We start from the raw sequence: 16,365 nt of genomic DNA on the forward strand, positions 1-16,365 counted from the left end.
CGAGTGTCCTGGATAAAAACCAAGATCCAGGCCTTTAATGACCTCTTGGGCACAACCATCAGCAGTGTGTCTGTCTGTGGAGAGAGTGTCGACCTTGTGAAGAGGTTTACTTACCTTGGCAGTGACATTCATGTCTCTGGTGACTCTTCCTATGGAGTTAGTAGACGGATTGGGAGAGCATGGGGGGTCACGAGATTGCTGGAAAGGGGTGTGTGGCGCTCCCGATATCTAAGCAAAATGATGAAGGTCCAAGTGTTTAGAGTCCTGGTGCTTCCTGTTCTGCTACGTGGTTGTGAGACATGGACGCTATCCAGTGACCTGAGACGAATACTGGACTCTGTGTTTCTTTGTGGAATCCTTGGGTACCATTGGTTTGACTTTGTGTTGAATGAGCGGTTGCTCATGGAGTCCTGAATAAGGCACATTACCTGCATTGTGATGGAACGTTAGTTACAGCACTATGGCTATGGGGTGCGATTTCCCTGAGGGTGATCCAGCTTGCAGGATCCTCATTGTTGAGGACCCAAGTGCCTGGACCAGGCCAAGGGTAAGCCTATGTAACACCTGGCTGCAGCAGATAAGAGGGTCAATTCAAGAGGGTGGGACTGGACTGCCTGTCTGCCTGGGGGGCTGCCAACCAGAATACTGAGCTATTTCGTTGAGCGGCACCACGCTGTACCAGTGCATGCTCTCCAACCTGACCTGACCTGAGCTGTACTCTGACTGACCTTCACTTTTGTAGTTGGACATATTGTTGGGATATGTGAAAATGTATTTAAATGCTTAAAACAAACCAAAAAACTATAGCTAGCAGGAATAAATACTTGAAACATAATTTTGCAACTTTAACTTCACAGAAAATAAAAGGGAATTCTACAAGTACGCTCCAACTTTTTTCAATAACGGTACAGATTCTTAACAATTTAACATATTATTAAAACTCTTTGGGTAAGCAGGTGTTTAATATCGGCACAATTTCAAGATGAGGGAAACATTTACAAACTAGAAATACTGAGCTCTTCAAAGTGGACATATTTGGCTGGCTTTAAAGATTTTGCTCCATGAATGGACTTTTGTAATCTTTGTTTGGAAAGACACATTTCATTTAAAATAACTAATTACAACAAGCCATGACTGTGAAAACATAACTAACCTTAGTAACACCAAACTCATCTTTCAATCGAGTCAAAGGTTATAAGTGGCGTGTCACGGTAGCACTGAGCCAGTCATCAACCATGGACCAGGGGACATTCACACACATGTGCATACATCCAAAGACAAATTAGAGTTACCAATGGAACTGGAGGTTCCATACTCTGAGAATAGAGAGAAAACAACATACCAGAATAAATAAAATACTGCTTGTGCTATAGAATTATTTTTATATGCATTTTATTCTCACAACAGCTTACATTAATATGGTGTAAAATTAGTGAACAGCAGAAGAAACCAACTTGTTTACTGTATAGCAGGTGCACTTCAATACTACTCAAGAGAGCAGGAATTGGACTAAATCAAGAACACAGCAGAAGTAAGATGGAGAGTCACCACAGGTTTAAAGACTGCAAGGTATTTTAGTCAAGTATTGGTACTAGAGCTTGTGGATGTGCTGTTAGAAAAAGAAGTGTGAATATAGGAATGTTTGAATTTTCATAGAAGCTCAGTTTGCTTTCAAATCGATTTCGGGATAGTTATATCCATTTGGAAACAGAAGAATGCTGTGATGTTAAAAGCATAAATAAATTCTCAATAAATTCCCAATTCAAATATATTATTCCAAGAGCTTACTTTTATATTTTCTTTAACGTCCCCACCCCCGCCCCACTCCCACTCCCATTCCCAATAAATGAGAACCAAAATGACCATTAAAAAGCCTTGAACACAGTCATACGAATTCTGCTATCTCTCTTTCAAACACACACTCACTCACACAAGCATACACACATACATTCCTAGGACTACAATCCCTTCATGCATTTATTTATGTGTTTATTTATTTTTTATAACTAACAAGATCATCAACAGTAATTTAAGGACAACGTTATCATTCCCCAGAACAAGGTAAGCTGTAATTGGTAGTTGATCAAATGCAATACTCAGCTGCTTTGACACGGAGCGTCAAGTACACCGGGATATTCGGCAGGTGTTTTATTGTAATCGAAAAAGAGTGAATTTACTCTCTGCTTGTCACGGATACTAGTCAGTTCACTGCAGGCGCTCTCTGCAGCAACACTTTGGCTCACTTTGACAGATATGTACAGTTTGTCGTTTCCTGTGTTAAGTCTGCATTTTAGCCTGACTAATACAATTAGTATACAGAGCAAATAGTGCTAGATACATTTTGAGATAGAGAAAAGAGCACACAGTAATTATAACGAGTCAACATAATAATAATAATAATAATAATAATAACCTGTTATACTTCAATATAAAATAGAATAAATAAAATAAAAAATATTTCTCTTACGAATTTAAAATTTTCACGGGACATGCAATGCAAAGTGACATGGCTGTCTGCTTTGAGAGCTGCTAGATATAAAGAATGCATAGATAATGCTTGGGTAACTGTAGTCTCGCTACAACTAATTGGCCTAAGCACAGAAAATAAGAATTCTTCATTTGCGTTTTTTGTTCAGTCCATCACAGAGACATCAAAATGTTATGCTTTGGCCATGACAAGAGTAAAATGTTTAACAAGAACATATGGAGCTCCCCACTTCAAAAAAGAAAAATAAAAAAAAAATAAACAGCAGCTTCTGAAAGTGATCAAATGTACATACAGTAACGTTTGGCATGGATTATACTCCAAATTGTTGTCGTTATTAATATAAATTATTTACAATTAGGTTTGCTCAGCACTTGGCTGACATGCCAGCCAATTTGTGTCCTTGAGGGCAGTAACGCTCTTGCGGCTGTTTCCAAGTGGGCCACTGCTTTGGAGGACTGGAGCCCACTTCACAAACTGGAGGCGTGGATCTGACTGGAAGTGGTGTGTGTGTCACAATGGTAGCATGTTAGCCAGTTTAAAGATTGCATTGTCTATACAATGACAGTGGACAGAGTAGTAATGGACAGTACAATTACTTGTGTGTTGTATATTAGAGGCATTTTACAAAAAAAAAAAAATAATAAAATAAAAATAAAGACTACTCTTCTATAAACGACTTTTAAAAGACCACTTCATCACATTACTCCATCTTTCACCTAGAGGATGCTTAATCTGCCTTTAGCTACATTACAGACTCCCACTTTTGGAGCGATGAAAAGTTTGCGCAGCTCTTCCTCAACCTTCTTCTAAGGACTCTCTGAATTTGTGGTCACCTTCCCAAAGCACTTCAAGAAGGATTACGCATAAGGCTGTTGTATTATTTCAAATTTCAGTCAAGCTGTTACTTGACTAATCTCTCCTCTGAAATGCTTTTATGGTTGACAGCCTACCAAGTAAACGATTTCCACCCCAGTGCATGAAGTTAACTTAGCACTTTATACCGGAGGAATACATAACAAAGTGTACTGACAGCACAAATAAAATGCAGTTTCATTGCTTCAGCAATCTAATGTAAAAGTGCAACATTTCTGAAGATGTACAAAGTTATAAGCATTAATACACTTTTACTGATATGCAAAGAGCTCCTGGGACAGTACTGTGTGAGGCAGGCACCAGTCTGATCTTTCTGAAACTGCAGTGGTCTGGAAGGCGTATCAACACACAGACCACACTCAGCTAAAAAATGGACAGTAAGAGGGCCTTAATCTTCAGTGTTCTTCAACACTCAAACAAAAAAAAAAAAAAAAAGAAATAAAAGAATTCATGCGTCACATTTGATGATTAGAATGTTAGAACATGCGTGTTGTACATTAAGCAAGAGAAAGCACTGGAGACAGAGAGCTGGCGACGAGTGAGAGGAAAGCCGAGTACTGTTGTGTGACCGTTGAGTCGTGAATTCCTCACAAACTTCTACTGTACATGGGAGTTCAATGGTTCCTTCTCTTAGCCAGGCAACAGTGGATTACTGAGGAAGTTCCGCTACAGGCCTCTTTTGTTTCAAAGTGTCAATGAGGGACAACACTCCCCGTTTAACGCTAGTTGTGACACGTCTTGTCACAGAGTCCGTAGGAGGAGCGGCAGATCGAGCTTTCTGTGAAGGAGGTCTGGCGACTAAGCACTTCTGGTACCGCAACTGCAAAAGAAGAAAAGAAAAGTTAGGTTAATATTCATATATCTTTGTATTTGTGTAAGGTACAGTTCAAATGTAATTACATTTAAGTAAGGTAAGCAAGCGTTTCCACCTGCAGGATGTCTGTCCTCCTTGTATGAGTTGGTGTAGTAGACTGTATTAGATTGCTTCAAAATAAAAGATGCAAATCTGCCTGCAGATGAAGTGGAAATACTTCCCAGGGTTTATCTTGCTTTCTAAAAATTATCATTAAATTTTATAAATATTTACCAAGAACAGAGAGTCTAGTGGTCAATACATTTCAAGGTTGTTAGTCCAATCCCATTTCTGACTCACTAAGCCCTCGGGAATGTCACTTAAACTGTCAGTGCTACAAATATACAGACATGAAAGCAATTATAATTTCTGTCATTCACAAATCGCTTTGCCATAAATATCAGCTAAATTAATATATGCAAATGAAATGTAGGAGAGTGAGCAGTTGATTAGTGCTAGCCAGTGTGGCTGAAATGGACCTTTGTGTACTGTAAGAAAACCATAAAAAGTTGTGCTGTTACTGACTAAAAAGAAAGACTCCAGAAATGTAAAAAATCAAGCGAAGGTTTAAAAAACAAACTTATTTAAAGAAAGGCCTTTCGCCTTTAGAAGCCTTTCTAGCATATGACTGCTTTTGCATGATGTCCCAGGCCTGGTTACATCTGAGCTAAGCCTCATTCCTACTTTACTTTCACTACCTTTTTTTCCCCCTTAAAGCTCCTGGAGGCCACTGGTGAAACTTAAGGGCATATCACATTACACATACGAGGGGGGACCCAAAAATAACCGGAAATATTTTTAAAACGTGTTTAATTTAATTTTCTGTATAAACTACAATTAGTCTCCTTCAAAGTACTCTCCATTGGCGGAAATACACTTATCTAACTGTTTGTTCCATTGTTCGAAACATTTTTTAAATTCGTCTGAAGTAATGCCAATTAATGCTCCGATCGTTTCTTGTTTTACCTCTTTGACGTCAGCAAAACGCCTTCCTTTCAAGTCTTTTTTCATCCGAGGGAACAAAAAGAAATCACATGGAGCTAAATCCGGTGAGTAGGGTGGGTGGTTCAGGGTTTTCATACCGTTTCAATAACAATAGTTTCTGCAACACTTTTTTCAAGAAGAAAACAAAATTTCACTGCCACGCGTTGCTCACGATAATCGGCCATCGTAAAAAAAACGACGCTTACACAAAACTACTTTTACAAAATTCACTGAACACAAGCACAACCTTCCAGACTGATGGCACTTGGCAGACTGACTTGTGAGGAGTGTAACTAGATCGCCCTAGCGGCCCAACCACGTACTACAAGTACCAACCTAACAACAACAAAATTCCCATTATTTTTGGGTCCCTCCTCGTATTTTCCAACAATTTTCAGTTGCAGCTTTCATTTCACTTTACAGTCATGTAGTCTGACATACAAAGAGACTCAGTCCAACTAGTACATGACTCACCCTAGCAAAATTAAACAGGTTTGATTCTGTCTTTAGTTGTAGGGGGTGGGCTATGTGTGCATGAGAGCTGGCAACCACTGGATGATCATCCAGAAGTCCAATGCATATAATGCACCGATGAGGAATAAGGAACACGGGTATTTTGGATCTCACATACAGAAAAATATCTTGTGTTTTATGCACAGTGACAGAATGTAAAAAAAGAGAAAAAAGGTTAATTACGGTTGAACTTGCATACCTGGTAACCCTTCATACAGTGCTGGCTCCATCAGGCGGCATGTTAAGCTGTCACAAGAAGGCAAAAGCACAAATGCGCTGGAAAGTCATCACACAGTCAGTAAATGTGACATGCTCAGTGATTTTCAGTTGTGTAAACCGGCATGGTCTGGTGACAAGATCAGCGGGTGGCAAGTCTAACTAATGACTAGTCTTGCGATGTGAAATTGGCTTAAGTGGATTGTTTGGTTTTGTGTTTGTCAAGCTGAGAACACCTTTGACAAGGCCATGGTTACTCAGTGGTCAACCATGAGGCTACAACTTTTGCTCTCGTACACAATATCTTAACTGGCACATTGTTTCTTTGGGCTCATATTTTTTAAACACTTACTATAGTTGCTCAGATTGGGGATGACTTGTAGAAAGTGCATTTCCGTAAAGGAAGATCACACACAGTGGTCAACATGACTTGGAAACATCAAAGTTTATAGTTAGCTAACAAAAATGCCAGAAAATCTGGATGTTAGATGCAGCATCAAAGAGTATGAAACATAAAAATAATAATGCAGACATTTTGACTGTGGTCACATTAATTCACTAGTACAGTACATGAACGCGTAGATTCAAATTAATGTATAAAAGAAAACTAAAAGTACCAAAACAACATGAAAAGTACTAATGGGTTCTTGGATGCTTACTGGTACAGACGTGCAACACTGTCGCTGCTCAGATAGGAGTAAAAAGAACTGTAAAAGAACACTGCTTTGATTTTAGACACAAAAACGATTTCCATTTGCAAAGACTAAAAGAATGAACAAAAAAACACTCCTCTCATCAGCAGCTTGCACACCGGTATAAAGGAAAAACAGCCTGACTGCAAGTAACAACATTAATGTTTAAAATGGCTAAAGCAGCAAGTGCTCACTGACGTCAACGATTGACTTATATGATAGACATGGCATACTGTACTCAACTTCTTATGTCCTGAATCACTCATCAGACTTTCTGTCTACTTTGTTTGCTCTCTACTTGATTATAATCTTAGTTTGGCTTCAAATCAACTAAACATTAATATATTGTTTATACACATCCAGGGGTGGTGGATAGAGCAATAATAGAGAAATGCCCCAACATTACTACAACATCCTTGTATCCTTCCACTGCTGGATTAAAGCTATGATCTTATACTCATATCAGTTTTGTAACGATTGTTTATGAACTAAAAGGAAGTCATTGCATTGCTAATTATTTAATAAAGCAGATATGCACAAGCATCTATTACCTCCATTTTATTTCTGTTGTTAAAATCCATTTCAATAAAATACTTTTTTGTGTGTATTCAAGGGTATCTATCTATCTATCTATCTATCTATCTATCTGACTGCCTGTCTAAATCTGGAACTGCTGAGTTCTATATGAATAAAATAACACTGATAAAAGTAAAATATAGGTATATATTTTTAAATCTATCTGTAGTTCTTGTAGACTGCTGTAGTAGAATATAAACATGTCTTAGTGTTAACTCTTGAAGAACTCTTGAAGAACAACACCATTTTAAACCAGAAATCTAACTCTTGCCACATCTTAATACTCCTGACAAAGTCTTCAAACTTTACAACTTCTCTGAGCATAACAGTTATGCTGCACTCCATTTCAAACAATAGTACTCACAAAATTAATGAACTGTAATTGCAAAAAGATACTGCAGGTATAATATATAAATATTTTTTATTACAGCAAAATAGGACAAAGACCTCCAGGGGCCACAGCTCATGCTGTCTGGTATAATTCCCACTTTATTCTCAGTTTTGATATAATATTTAGATGTAGAAATAGATTTTAGGTGGATCAATACTGCAAACTACATCTACAGCAACTAATCAATATGTGGGAACAATACTACAGACACAATGGTGCAAGTACTGAATCAATTAGATAGATTAAACTCATAAAACTGTAATTTCTTCCTTCTTTTTTTTAAATAGTACTCCATAACTGTGCAATTTTGTCCCGCACCAATTCACTTACAATAACCTTTACTAAATTGAAAGAAATCCCTTCGGGAAAATTCTTATACAGCTGACTTCATTTCATTTAATTATTTAAAAAATGGCTGACAGAAAAGCTACACTTGCTATTGAACAATTACACTTTATTGGATTCTGTGGCATCGTTTAAACGCGTTTCTCTCGGGAGTATCTGTGCACTGTTTAAACTGTACCATCATTAAGCGGCAGACAGCTTCGTAGCCCGGTCATCAACAGCTGCAGTGTCTGCTGTCTTTCATTCTAACTGAGCTCTTGATTCCTAAATGAAAAGACTTTGTTTTATTAGTACCTTTCACATACAGTACGAGCTGTGGCAGAAAAGTAATGAGACTGGCAACACTGCAAGCGATCTGGCAACGCTGCGCTGTTGTCCTTGATAGAGCACGCGTATCAGTACCCTCCCATAGCTCAGTGCGAGTTTCAACTCCTTCCGTTAACTACGTGATTTTTTGTGACTGCTATTAGCGAAGTTGTGTTTTGGTTGTGCGTCACGCAAAATGGAACAGCAGAATTTGGAGCAACATTGTGCCATTAAATTTTGTGTTAAGCTTGGAGAATCGGCAAGTGTGACGTTTGAAAAGTTAAAACAGGCCTATGGGGAACATTCTTTATCCCGAGCTCAAGTTTTTCGCTGGCACAAATCATTTTTGGAAGTCAGAAAACACATTGAAGATAAACACCGCTCAGGGAGGCCTTCAACTTCGAAAACCAATGAAATCATCGAACGTGTGAACACTCTTATGAGATCAGACCGTAGTTTAACATTAAGAATGTTGAGTGAACAATTAAATTTGAACAGATTTACCGTTCATCAAATTTTGACTGAACATTTGCACATGCGAAAGGTCTGTGCCAAAATGGTGCCGAAAAACCTCACAATTGAGCAGAAGGACAATTGAAAAAACAAGTGTCTTGATCTTCTTGACAGAATCGCTAATGAGCAAGATTTCTTTAGTCGTGTGATCACAGGTGATGAATCATGGATTTTTGAATACGATCCTGAGACAAAGAGGCAAAGTCAGGAGTGGCACACTGCAAACTCTCCTCGACCAAAGAAAGCTTGAATGAGCAAATCGAAGATCAAATCAATGCTGATTTGTTTTTTTGACAAAAGGGGAATCGTCCACAAAGAATTTGTTCCTTCAGGACAAACTGTCCACCAAGTTTTTTATAAAGACATCCTTGAAAGGCTCAGAAAAAGGGTCATTTGCGTGAGACCAGACATTGCAGACAAATGGATACTCCATCATGACAACGCCCCATGTCACACTGCCCTCTCCATAACAGAATTTTTGACCTCAAAAGGCATTCCTGTGGTTCCCCAGCCCCCTTATTCACCTGACCTCAGTCCGTGTGACTTTTTGCTTTTTCCTAAACTGAAAAATGTCCTCAAAGGACGTCATTTCGGGACTTTAGAAAACATCCAAAACAGTGTAATGGACATGCTGAAGACCATACCGGTTGAAGACTTCCAGCGCTGCTACCAACAGTGGGAACAACGTCTCCATCGGTGTGTAGCTGCCCAAGGGAACTACTTTGAAGGGGATAACATTGATGTTTGAAAAAAATAAAAACTTTGGTAAATAAAAAATCAGTCTCATTACTTTTCTGCCACACCTCGTATGAAGCCTAGAAATGTTAACAGTGGTTACCATCATTTTTTGGGTAACACTGTGTTTTGATGCTATTAGTATTCGATAGAGTATTCTTCATCTGGTATAGCTCTGGAATCATTAGTGCGCAGTACGGTCTTAGCGGCTGCATTATTTCCTCTCATGTACAAAGTGTGTATAAGTGTGAGTACAATATGACTAAAACACTTCCTGCAATCAACTCTGTTAGGAAACACCATACATTAACTGATTAATACTGCTATGCTGAAAGATAATAAGTGAGAGTTGTTCAAAATAATGCAAGCAAAATAAAACAATGTTTAAAACATAAGAGCACATGCCATGTCAACTAAGGATCAATCTGCACATATAAGAAGATCAGCTGTTTTCTCAGTGGTAGTTACTTCAAATTAACAGATTAAGAGAGACTGATAAAATATACATAACTTTATCAGTGAAATAATTACAGGAAACTGATTGTACCATGGAAAAATTATTGTTAAAAGATGGTCCGCTGGTAAAGTAAGAGTGAAGAACTTAGCTATTGAAAATGATTGTTCTGTGTTTTGATGATATTTAAATCACAGGTGTACTACATACATTTTTAAATGATGTCAAATCCTGTGTCGTACCAGCACAAAATACAGCACTTCTTTCCTCTGCTCTAATATCTGAAACTTTGATTAGATACAGTTACGCGTTGTTTCCAAATTTACAAACTTGTTTGTAGAAATCTATTTTAGTGTATTCATCTTGAGCTGGACTTGAATCCTAATAAGCTGTTACACTTGGTGACTCCTGATACATAACATACGACCTAAGGCTGAGCTGGCAGCTTTGGCAAATGTTATGCTTAACTGACTTGGATGTGGAGACTCTTCAATTGATTGCAAGTTTGTTGTTCTGAATTTAGCATGCATCAAAGTGATTTAGTACATTTACCAAACCTCTTGTGTTTTAATGCTCTCATTTGCTCCAAACTGCATCTTATTTTTACGGAAATACATTCAAACTTTGTTCAGAGATTTGATCGGCTGCGACAGGACAAAAGATAAAAGATACTTGTGGATGAAAACAAAATCTGAGTAAAAAACCTCACACTTTCCTGGAAAATCTAGTCATTTCAAACAATGCCTGAATCTACCATTAGGTATAATGATATTTAACCAAATAATCCATGAGTACTATAGGCATACTCCATAATCCCTGTGAGACCAATCTGACTTACCATGCAGGCAGCCTGTACGGCTTCAGAGACATTTCCAGCATTAGGGTCACACCAGAATACATGACACTCAAAATGCTGGCTTCCAGAGTCCATGACGAAGGCAAAAGTGTGGATATCCTTTCCAACTCCCATGAAAGAAAGAAAACGGACTCGGCATTCTACCAGCACTTCCTCCTCCTCCTCTTCAGTCTAGAAGGAAGAAACAAGTATGGTTATTTCTTAATACTCACCCCACTTACAATATGCAAGACACAGAGCTACTTTACATACAATACATGATACCACATTTCATATCAAATCATCTTCCAAAGCAACCCCAATCTGTCTTTAGACTAGAGGTCAAAGAATGCTTACTTAAAAACAAGATGAGACTCTTGACAAACTCAAAAAAATGGTTTGAACAGTTACTTAGGTATAATTTTTTTTTTGTCATTTTATTTTTTACAGTAAATGGATGAGGATAACTATAAATAAAGAAGAAATGCAGTGTAAGATATCACCTTAGTGTTTTTCATTACCAAATATTACCTCATCTGGTAATATTAAATATGCTGCTATAGGTTTATAAAAAAATAACAGTGGCTTCATTATGTATAAGTTTTTTTTTTTTTTAAACATTTCTTGATGTTTTCTAATGAGCCAAGGCAATTACTTTATACGTTATAAACAAAACTAAAGTTAGCAGTACAATAAATGCAGGCAACATTCTGTTTATTTATCTAAAAATAATTCTAAAGAGTACAAAATAGGACACTCTACCCATTCCTGCATGATACAATCAGTTATATCTTAGGCAAATACTGTATACAGAATGCTGCACAAAACTCCATTCAAAGCAAAAGCTTCACGTTGCTTAAGAGAGCCTCACTGAGATCATTTTGTTTCATTATTCATGATCAGCTGTTTAGTTTGCTATATTTTGACCTTGGCTCTGCACCACTAAAATTTTAATTCAAAGTACTGCAGAGATAAAAGTATAAAACAGTATGTGCCAGGTTTAATACAGCAGAATGATGTGAAAATGCTCCATAGAATTTATCCGAATCAAAGGTTTAACCATTTTTTTTCTGAACTGTGTCAATAACTGACTGTGTTAAAAGATTTATTAGTGAGCACTCCTAAAACCACAGATTTGATGGGTGAACACAAACCTAGGAGGCATTTTAGCATTTGATCTGATGCTAGCAGCCATTAGCCTCACAGTACAAACACTCAATTAACTGATCAAGTAACTGCAACTAAAAAAAACCTTGTGTAGTGAACATTATTCTTAAGACCTTAACCTGGACTGCAGTTTTCCACACAATTTTAGAGCAGGAGCACTGGCAGGATGAGTGACTTGCACAAAGTTACAGAGGTAAGTCACTGTCATGTACTGATCATGCTGGCTTGTGCTTTACAGTCCCTAAGCATCAAAGGCACACTGTGAAACCTTAATAACACTATACATTGTTTCCTTTCAGATATTTATAATTACCACTCATGAATCTAAGTGAGCCTCTCGGTCTAAGGAGTACTCTTGTAGCTTATATCAAGAACAAAACCAACAGTGGGGCTCTTAACTGTAGGGGATACAGTATTCCAAGTCACAGGAGGTTGTTTTCAGGCACAAATAAGTAGCTCTTCTAATATACTTTGGTGTGAATACATTTCTTTATGTCACACAGTGTTACTGGTATTAAGTAGGAAGTTCTTCTACATAACGTTAACACATTGAAGGAGAAAATGCCCTTATATGAAATAAAAGTGAAGAATTATATCTTCTTCAAAAAATGTATATTCTCCTTCCCTAGCTATACTGTAGATAAAAATTAAATGTTTCAAATTAAACAGTTTTTAATTGTTCTATGTTTCATTATGAGTGTTTATAAATTCAGTTCATGTATGTGTGTGTGTGTGTATATTTATATAAATATATAGTTACACACATATGCATAGGGAACATCAAGACTCCTCAAATTTCGATGGTACCATCCTGAACAGAGAAGGGGTGCTGTCACTGCCTTCCTGTCCCTTTTTATACACAGTTCCTGGGTGGACCAGTGTCCTCTCAGTAGCTCAGCTTCATCTGGGCTTGCAGAAAATAAGTAGCAACTTTGCTGGAATTATTATTCAGACTGAAACCAGCCTTAAAGGGAGTCAAAGCACTCCTGACGACCTGAAGTACAATTTGATTTGTTTTGGTTCTCGTGTGGTTGCTCTTTTTGAGTTCCACCCCCAACTCCAAACCCCTTTTCTGTTGTAATGTTTCTTCCTTTTGAACTCTCTACTCCAGATACAGAGAAAACACTCTCACATAGATAGCAGTTTAACAAGGATCAACTATGACATTGCAGAAGTCTCATAGCTCACAGTAGGAAGTGATTGGCTATTCTACCTGTCTAAGATGGGTTGAAATCTAAGAAATCAACATTGATCTCATCCTTAACGACTGATTTAGGCTATTTCTTGTGGGATTTATTAAGGAATGTTCCTATTTGTAATGTGCCATCTGTTGGAATGACAAATGCAATGCATTTTATTACTAAAAATGTTTATGATGTGCCATCTGTTGGTATGACAGAGGCACAGCAACCAGACAGTCACACAGACACTTGTTCTTTTATTAAGGTCTATAGATTACATGATGCAATTGGCTTTTACCCATCTGAGACTGAAATACTTGTCTCTTGCTGTGGATTGCACTGTACAATCCCATACCTCTGCAGGGTGACAGTTCTCAACAGAATGCCTTTGAATTCTTTTAACTGAAGGAAGAAATTAAATTTCACTTTTCTTTTGAAAAACAAAAGTTGTTTCTACAACTTAAAGAATAGAGTACTTCTATAGAGTGTTTTAGTTTTATTGTGCAATGTTGAACCTCATACATGTCTAAATATATATGTGAGTATATATATATACATACTCACACACGCACACACACTAATACATACACACTCACACAAACACAGTCCATTGCATATAAAGTACAATCCTCCTTCTGTATACCTAAAATACATTTACAGAAAGTACAGGTGCAACTTATTGAATAATTCTCTCTATTAGTTAGCATACCTTTTCCTTTATAACAGTAACAGTGGCATCAGCCACATTCATAATAACTGGTGTCCAGTTGTCTTTGTTGGAGGAAGACATGAGGCTTTCTATTGCTCCATTTAATATATCCATACCTAGGTGATGAAAGTAAACATCACATTAGTCTTGCTGACACAAACATGGCAAAGATAAGTTCATACCAAGCACAGAAACAGAATAAGAACATACAGAACTGTTACTTTGTCTCATTCAAACAAATATTTTCTAAAATACAGTAATGCTTAGGTGAAACTTCAAGGTCGTCAGAGGTCACCTTATACTCAATTGCTTTACAATGAGCTTAGTATATTTTCTTCTTATATTGTATAAAAATGTGTTTATGAATATTTGTGGAAACTTAATTCTTTAATTTGTGCTTTTGAATTTATGCCAGAGAACACATTCATATATTCAATGACACAATGTACTAAGCAGCTAAAAAATAATAGATTAATGGATGGATGGGCAAATTTAAAGAAACTGGCAAAGTGCCACTACAGTTAGCAGTGCGAACAGCTGATACGTTTCTAGCAGGAACATATACAGTGTAGGAGAAAGTGTAGAGGGTCACATTCATGTTAAAGCTATTGTTAAAGTTAGAGCAGAAGTCAAGGGAAATTATGTCAAACCTTCTTTTTTTCTTTTTGAGCCCAAAACAATGAAGTAAAAAAGAAATGGATCAATTTTAGGAAAAATAATAATAAATAATGTTCATTGCCTGGGTTGGTGATAATTATATCCTATTGTATGTTGGTGAACTGTGGAAAGTGACATAAAGTTGAACAGAGATATACTTCAAACAAAATTCTTAATACTTCAGTGAGCAAATCTATACTAAATTACCAATATTTTATATGCTTGATTATTCCTACATCAAAAGGATGGCATAGCATTCCTGCCTTCAAGCTCTAAACTACTGGGACCTCATGTATAAACGGTGCGTACTCACAGAAATGTTGCGTAAGAACTTTTCCACGTTCAAATTGTGATGAATAAAACCTACTCTTGGCGTAAAGCCACGCACTTTTCCATGGTACCTCATACCTTGTCGTACGCAAGTTCTCTGCTCGGTTTTGCAGACTGGCGGCACCCAGCGTCAAAGCAGTGCTACTGTTCCTGTGTGGTTACTCTTTATTTTTCCTGACGCGGCTTTATAAATACACTGAAACTAAACGCATATTGTTTATTAGTGTAATGCATCTGATTGTAATTAACTTTGTAATGTAACAATATAATGGTCCAGGGAATAGCCATAGTATTTCAAATACCATAACTGCTTTAGCGTTGTTACTCTCACTGCACCTTCTTCTTCTTCTTTCAGCTCCTCCCGTTAGGAGTTGCCACAACGGATCATCTTTTTCCATATTACTCTCACTGCACCACTCAGAGTATTTATATCACTGTATCTGAGTGTGAATCACAGCAGCAGCTGATCGGAAAGAGAATTATCGATATACAGCATCAAGCACACGCTGTCTCAGCCACGGCAAAACGTTTCAAAGCCTTTCCTGTAAGGACCTTGCGGTTCAGAAACAGTTTCATCCTAAGAACTTTAAACACACTTAATCAATTGCTCCTTGTAGAACTGTCTGTACTTATAAGTACAATCATCCCACTGTAAACTTGCACTACAGTTATAATATTGCACAACCTGAGCCACTTTATAAAGCGCGTATTTACATATGATGACGATCTTATTTTTAAGATGAAATGCAGCAAAATATGTTTATTATATTGTACAGATAAAACTTTAACTTAATTTAAATAATCTATATTCTTCACTGAAGGATAGAATAATTAAACATACAAAGATATTTCAATGTTCCTTAAATGTTTTCAAGAATCGGCGCTCTAAGCTTGCAGATGGCTTAACGTCTATTACAGAGCTGATTGTGTGGCGATCGGTTACTTGGAGAAAGAAAAGCAAGGACTGCAGGGACGGCCACGCCAATATATATTGAATATAAAACAGAAAGAGAAAATAACAACACAGCTAAAAATGCAATGACAAATTTCTGCAAAAGTTAAATGCTTGTGTCATGAGCATGAGGCGGCTATGCAGTGTCCGCAAAGGACGTGGCCATCCACCATGCATAAGATACCATATTCACATTGCCGGGCGAAGGAGCCACCAATTCTTCCTCTGCCCAGGGTCGCCACAAGCCTAGAGCCGCCTCTAAGTACTGCTGCAATAAATTATTTCATTGAAGGTTGCACACAATCACTGTGCCGTGAAACCCATGTTTAATAATGTGCTTTAACTCCTATCATCATGAAAATTATATCGCGTATACATCTCAGTATTTTAGTTATTCAGAGCTGTAATATCACAAATGTAATGGATTCTGTGTCCAGTCGGAGGAAGAGAGGCGGTTTAAGAAGCAAGTAGTGATTCACACACATAGAGCACATAGAAGATCACATACAAAACAAAGCATATAATGTGCTACTTTAATTACGATTTGATTTGAGAAACTGGTTGATTAAACGATTTTAAGATGTTCTTAAAGTTA

General features: G+C 37.4%; 1 protein-coding gene across 14 annotated transcripts in view; it reads right to left on the minus strand.

The window, feature by feature from the left end:
• Window positions 1-1,374: 1,374 nt before the first annotated feature.
• Window positions 1,375-16,365, minus strand: part of apbb2b (amyloid beta (A4) precursor protein-binding, family B, member 2b) — a 336,334-nt gene continuing 321,343 nt past the window's right edge. For all 14 annotated transcript variants that reach the window (XM_039751336.1, XM_039751338.1, XM_039751341.1 and 11 more), the window contains 3 exons: window positions 13,832-13,947; window positions 10,778-10,966; window positions 1,375-4,181 (listed from right to left, as the gene is read on the minus strand). In XM_039751336.1, the coding sequence (XP_039607270.1) occupies window positions 4,011-4,181; window positions 10,778-10,966; window positions 13,832-13,947 (476 nt within the window). In that variant the 3' untranslated portion in view covers window positions 1,375-4,010. The remainder of the gene's footprint in view (window positions 4,182-10,777; window positions 10,967-13,831; window positions 13,948-16,365) is intronic.

The sequence above is a fragment of the Polypterus senegalus genome, chromosome 4, assembly GCF_016835505.1.
Source record: "Polypterus senegalus isolate Bchr_013 chromosome 4, ASM1683550v1, whole genome shotgun sequence".
NCBI classification, from domain to species: domain Eukaryota; kingdom Metazoa; phylum Chordata; class Cladistia; order Polypteriformes; family Polypteridae; genus Polypterus; species Polypterus senegalus.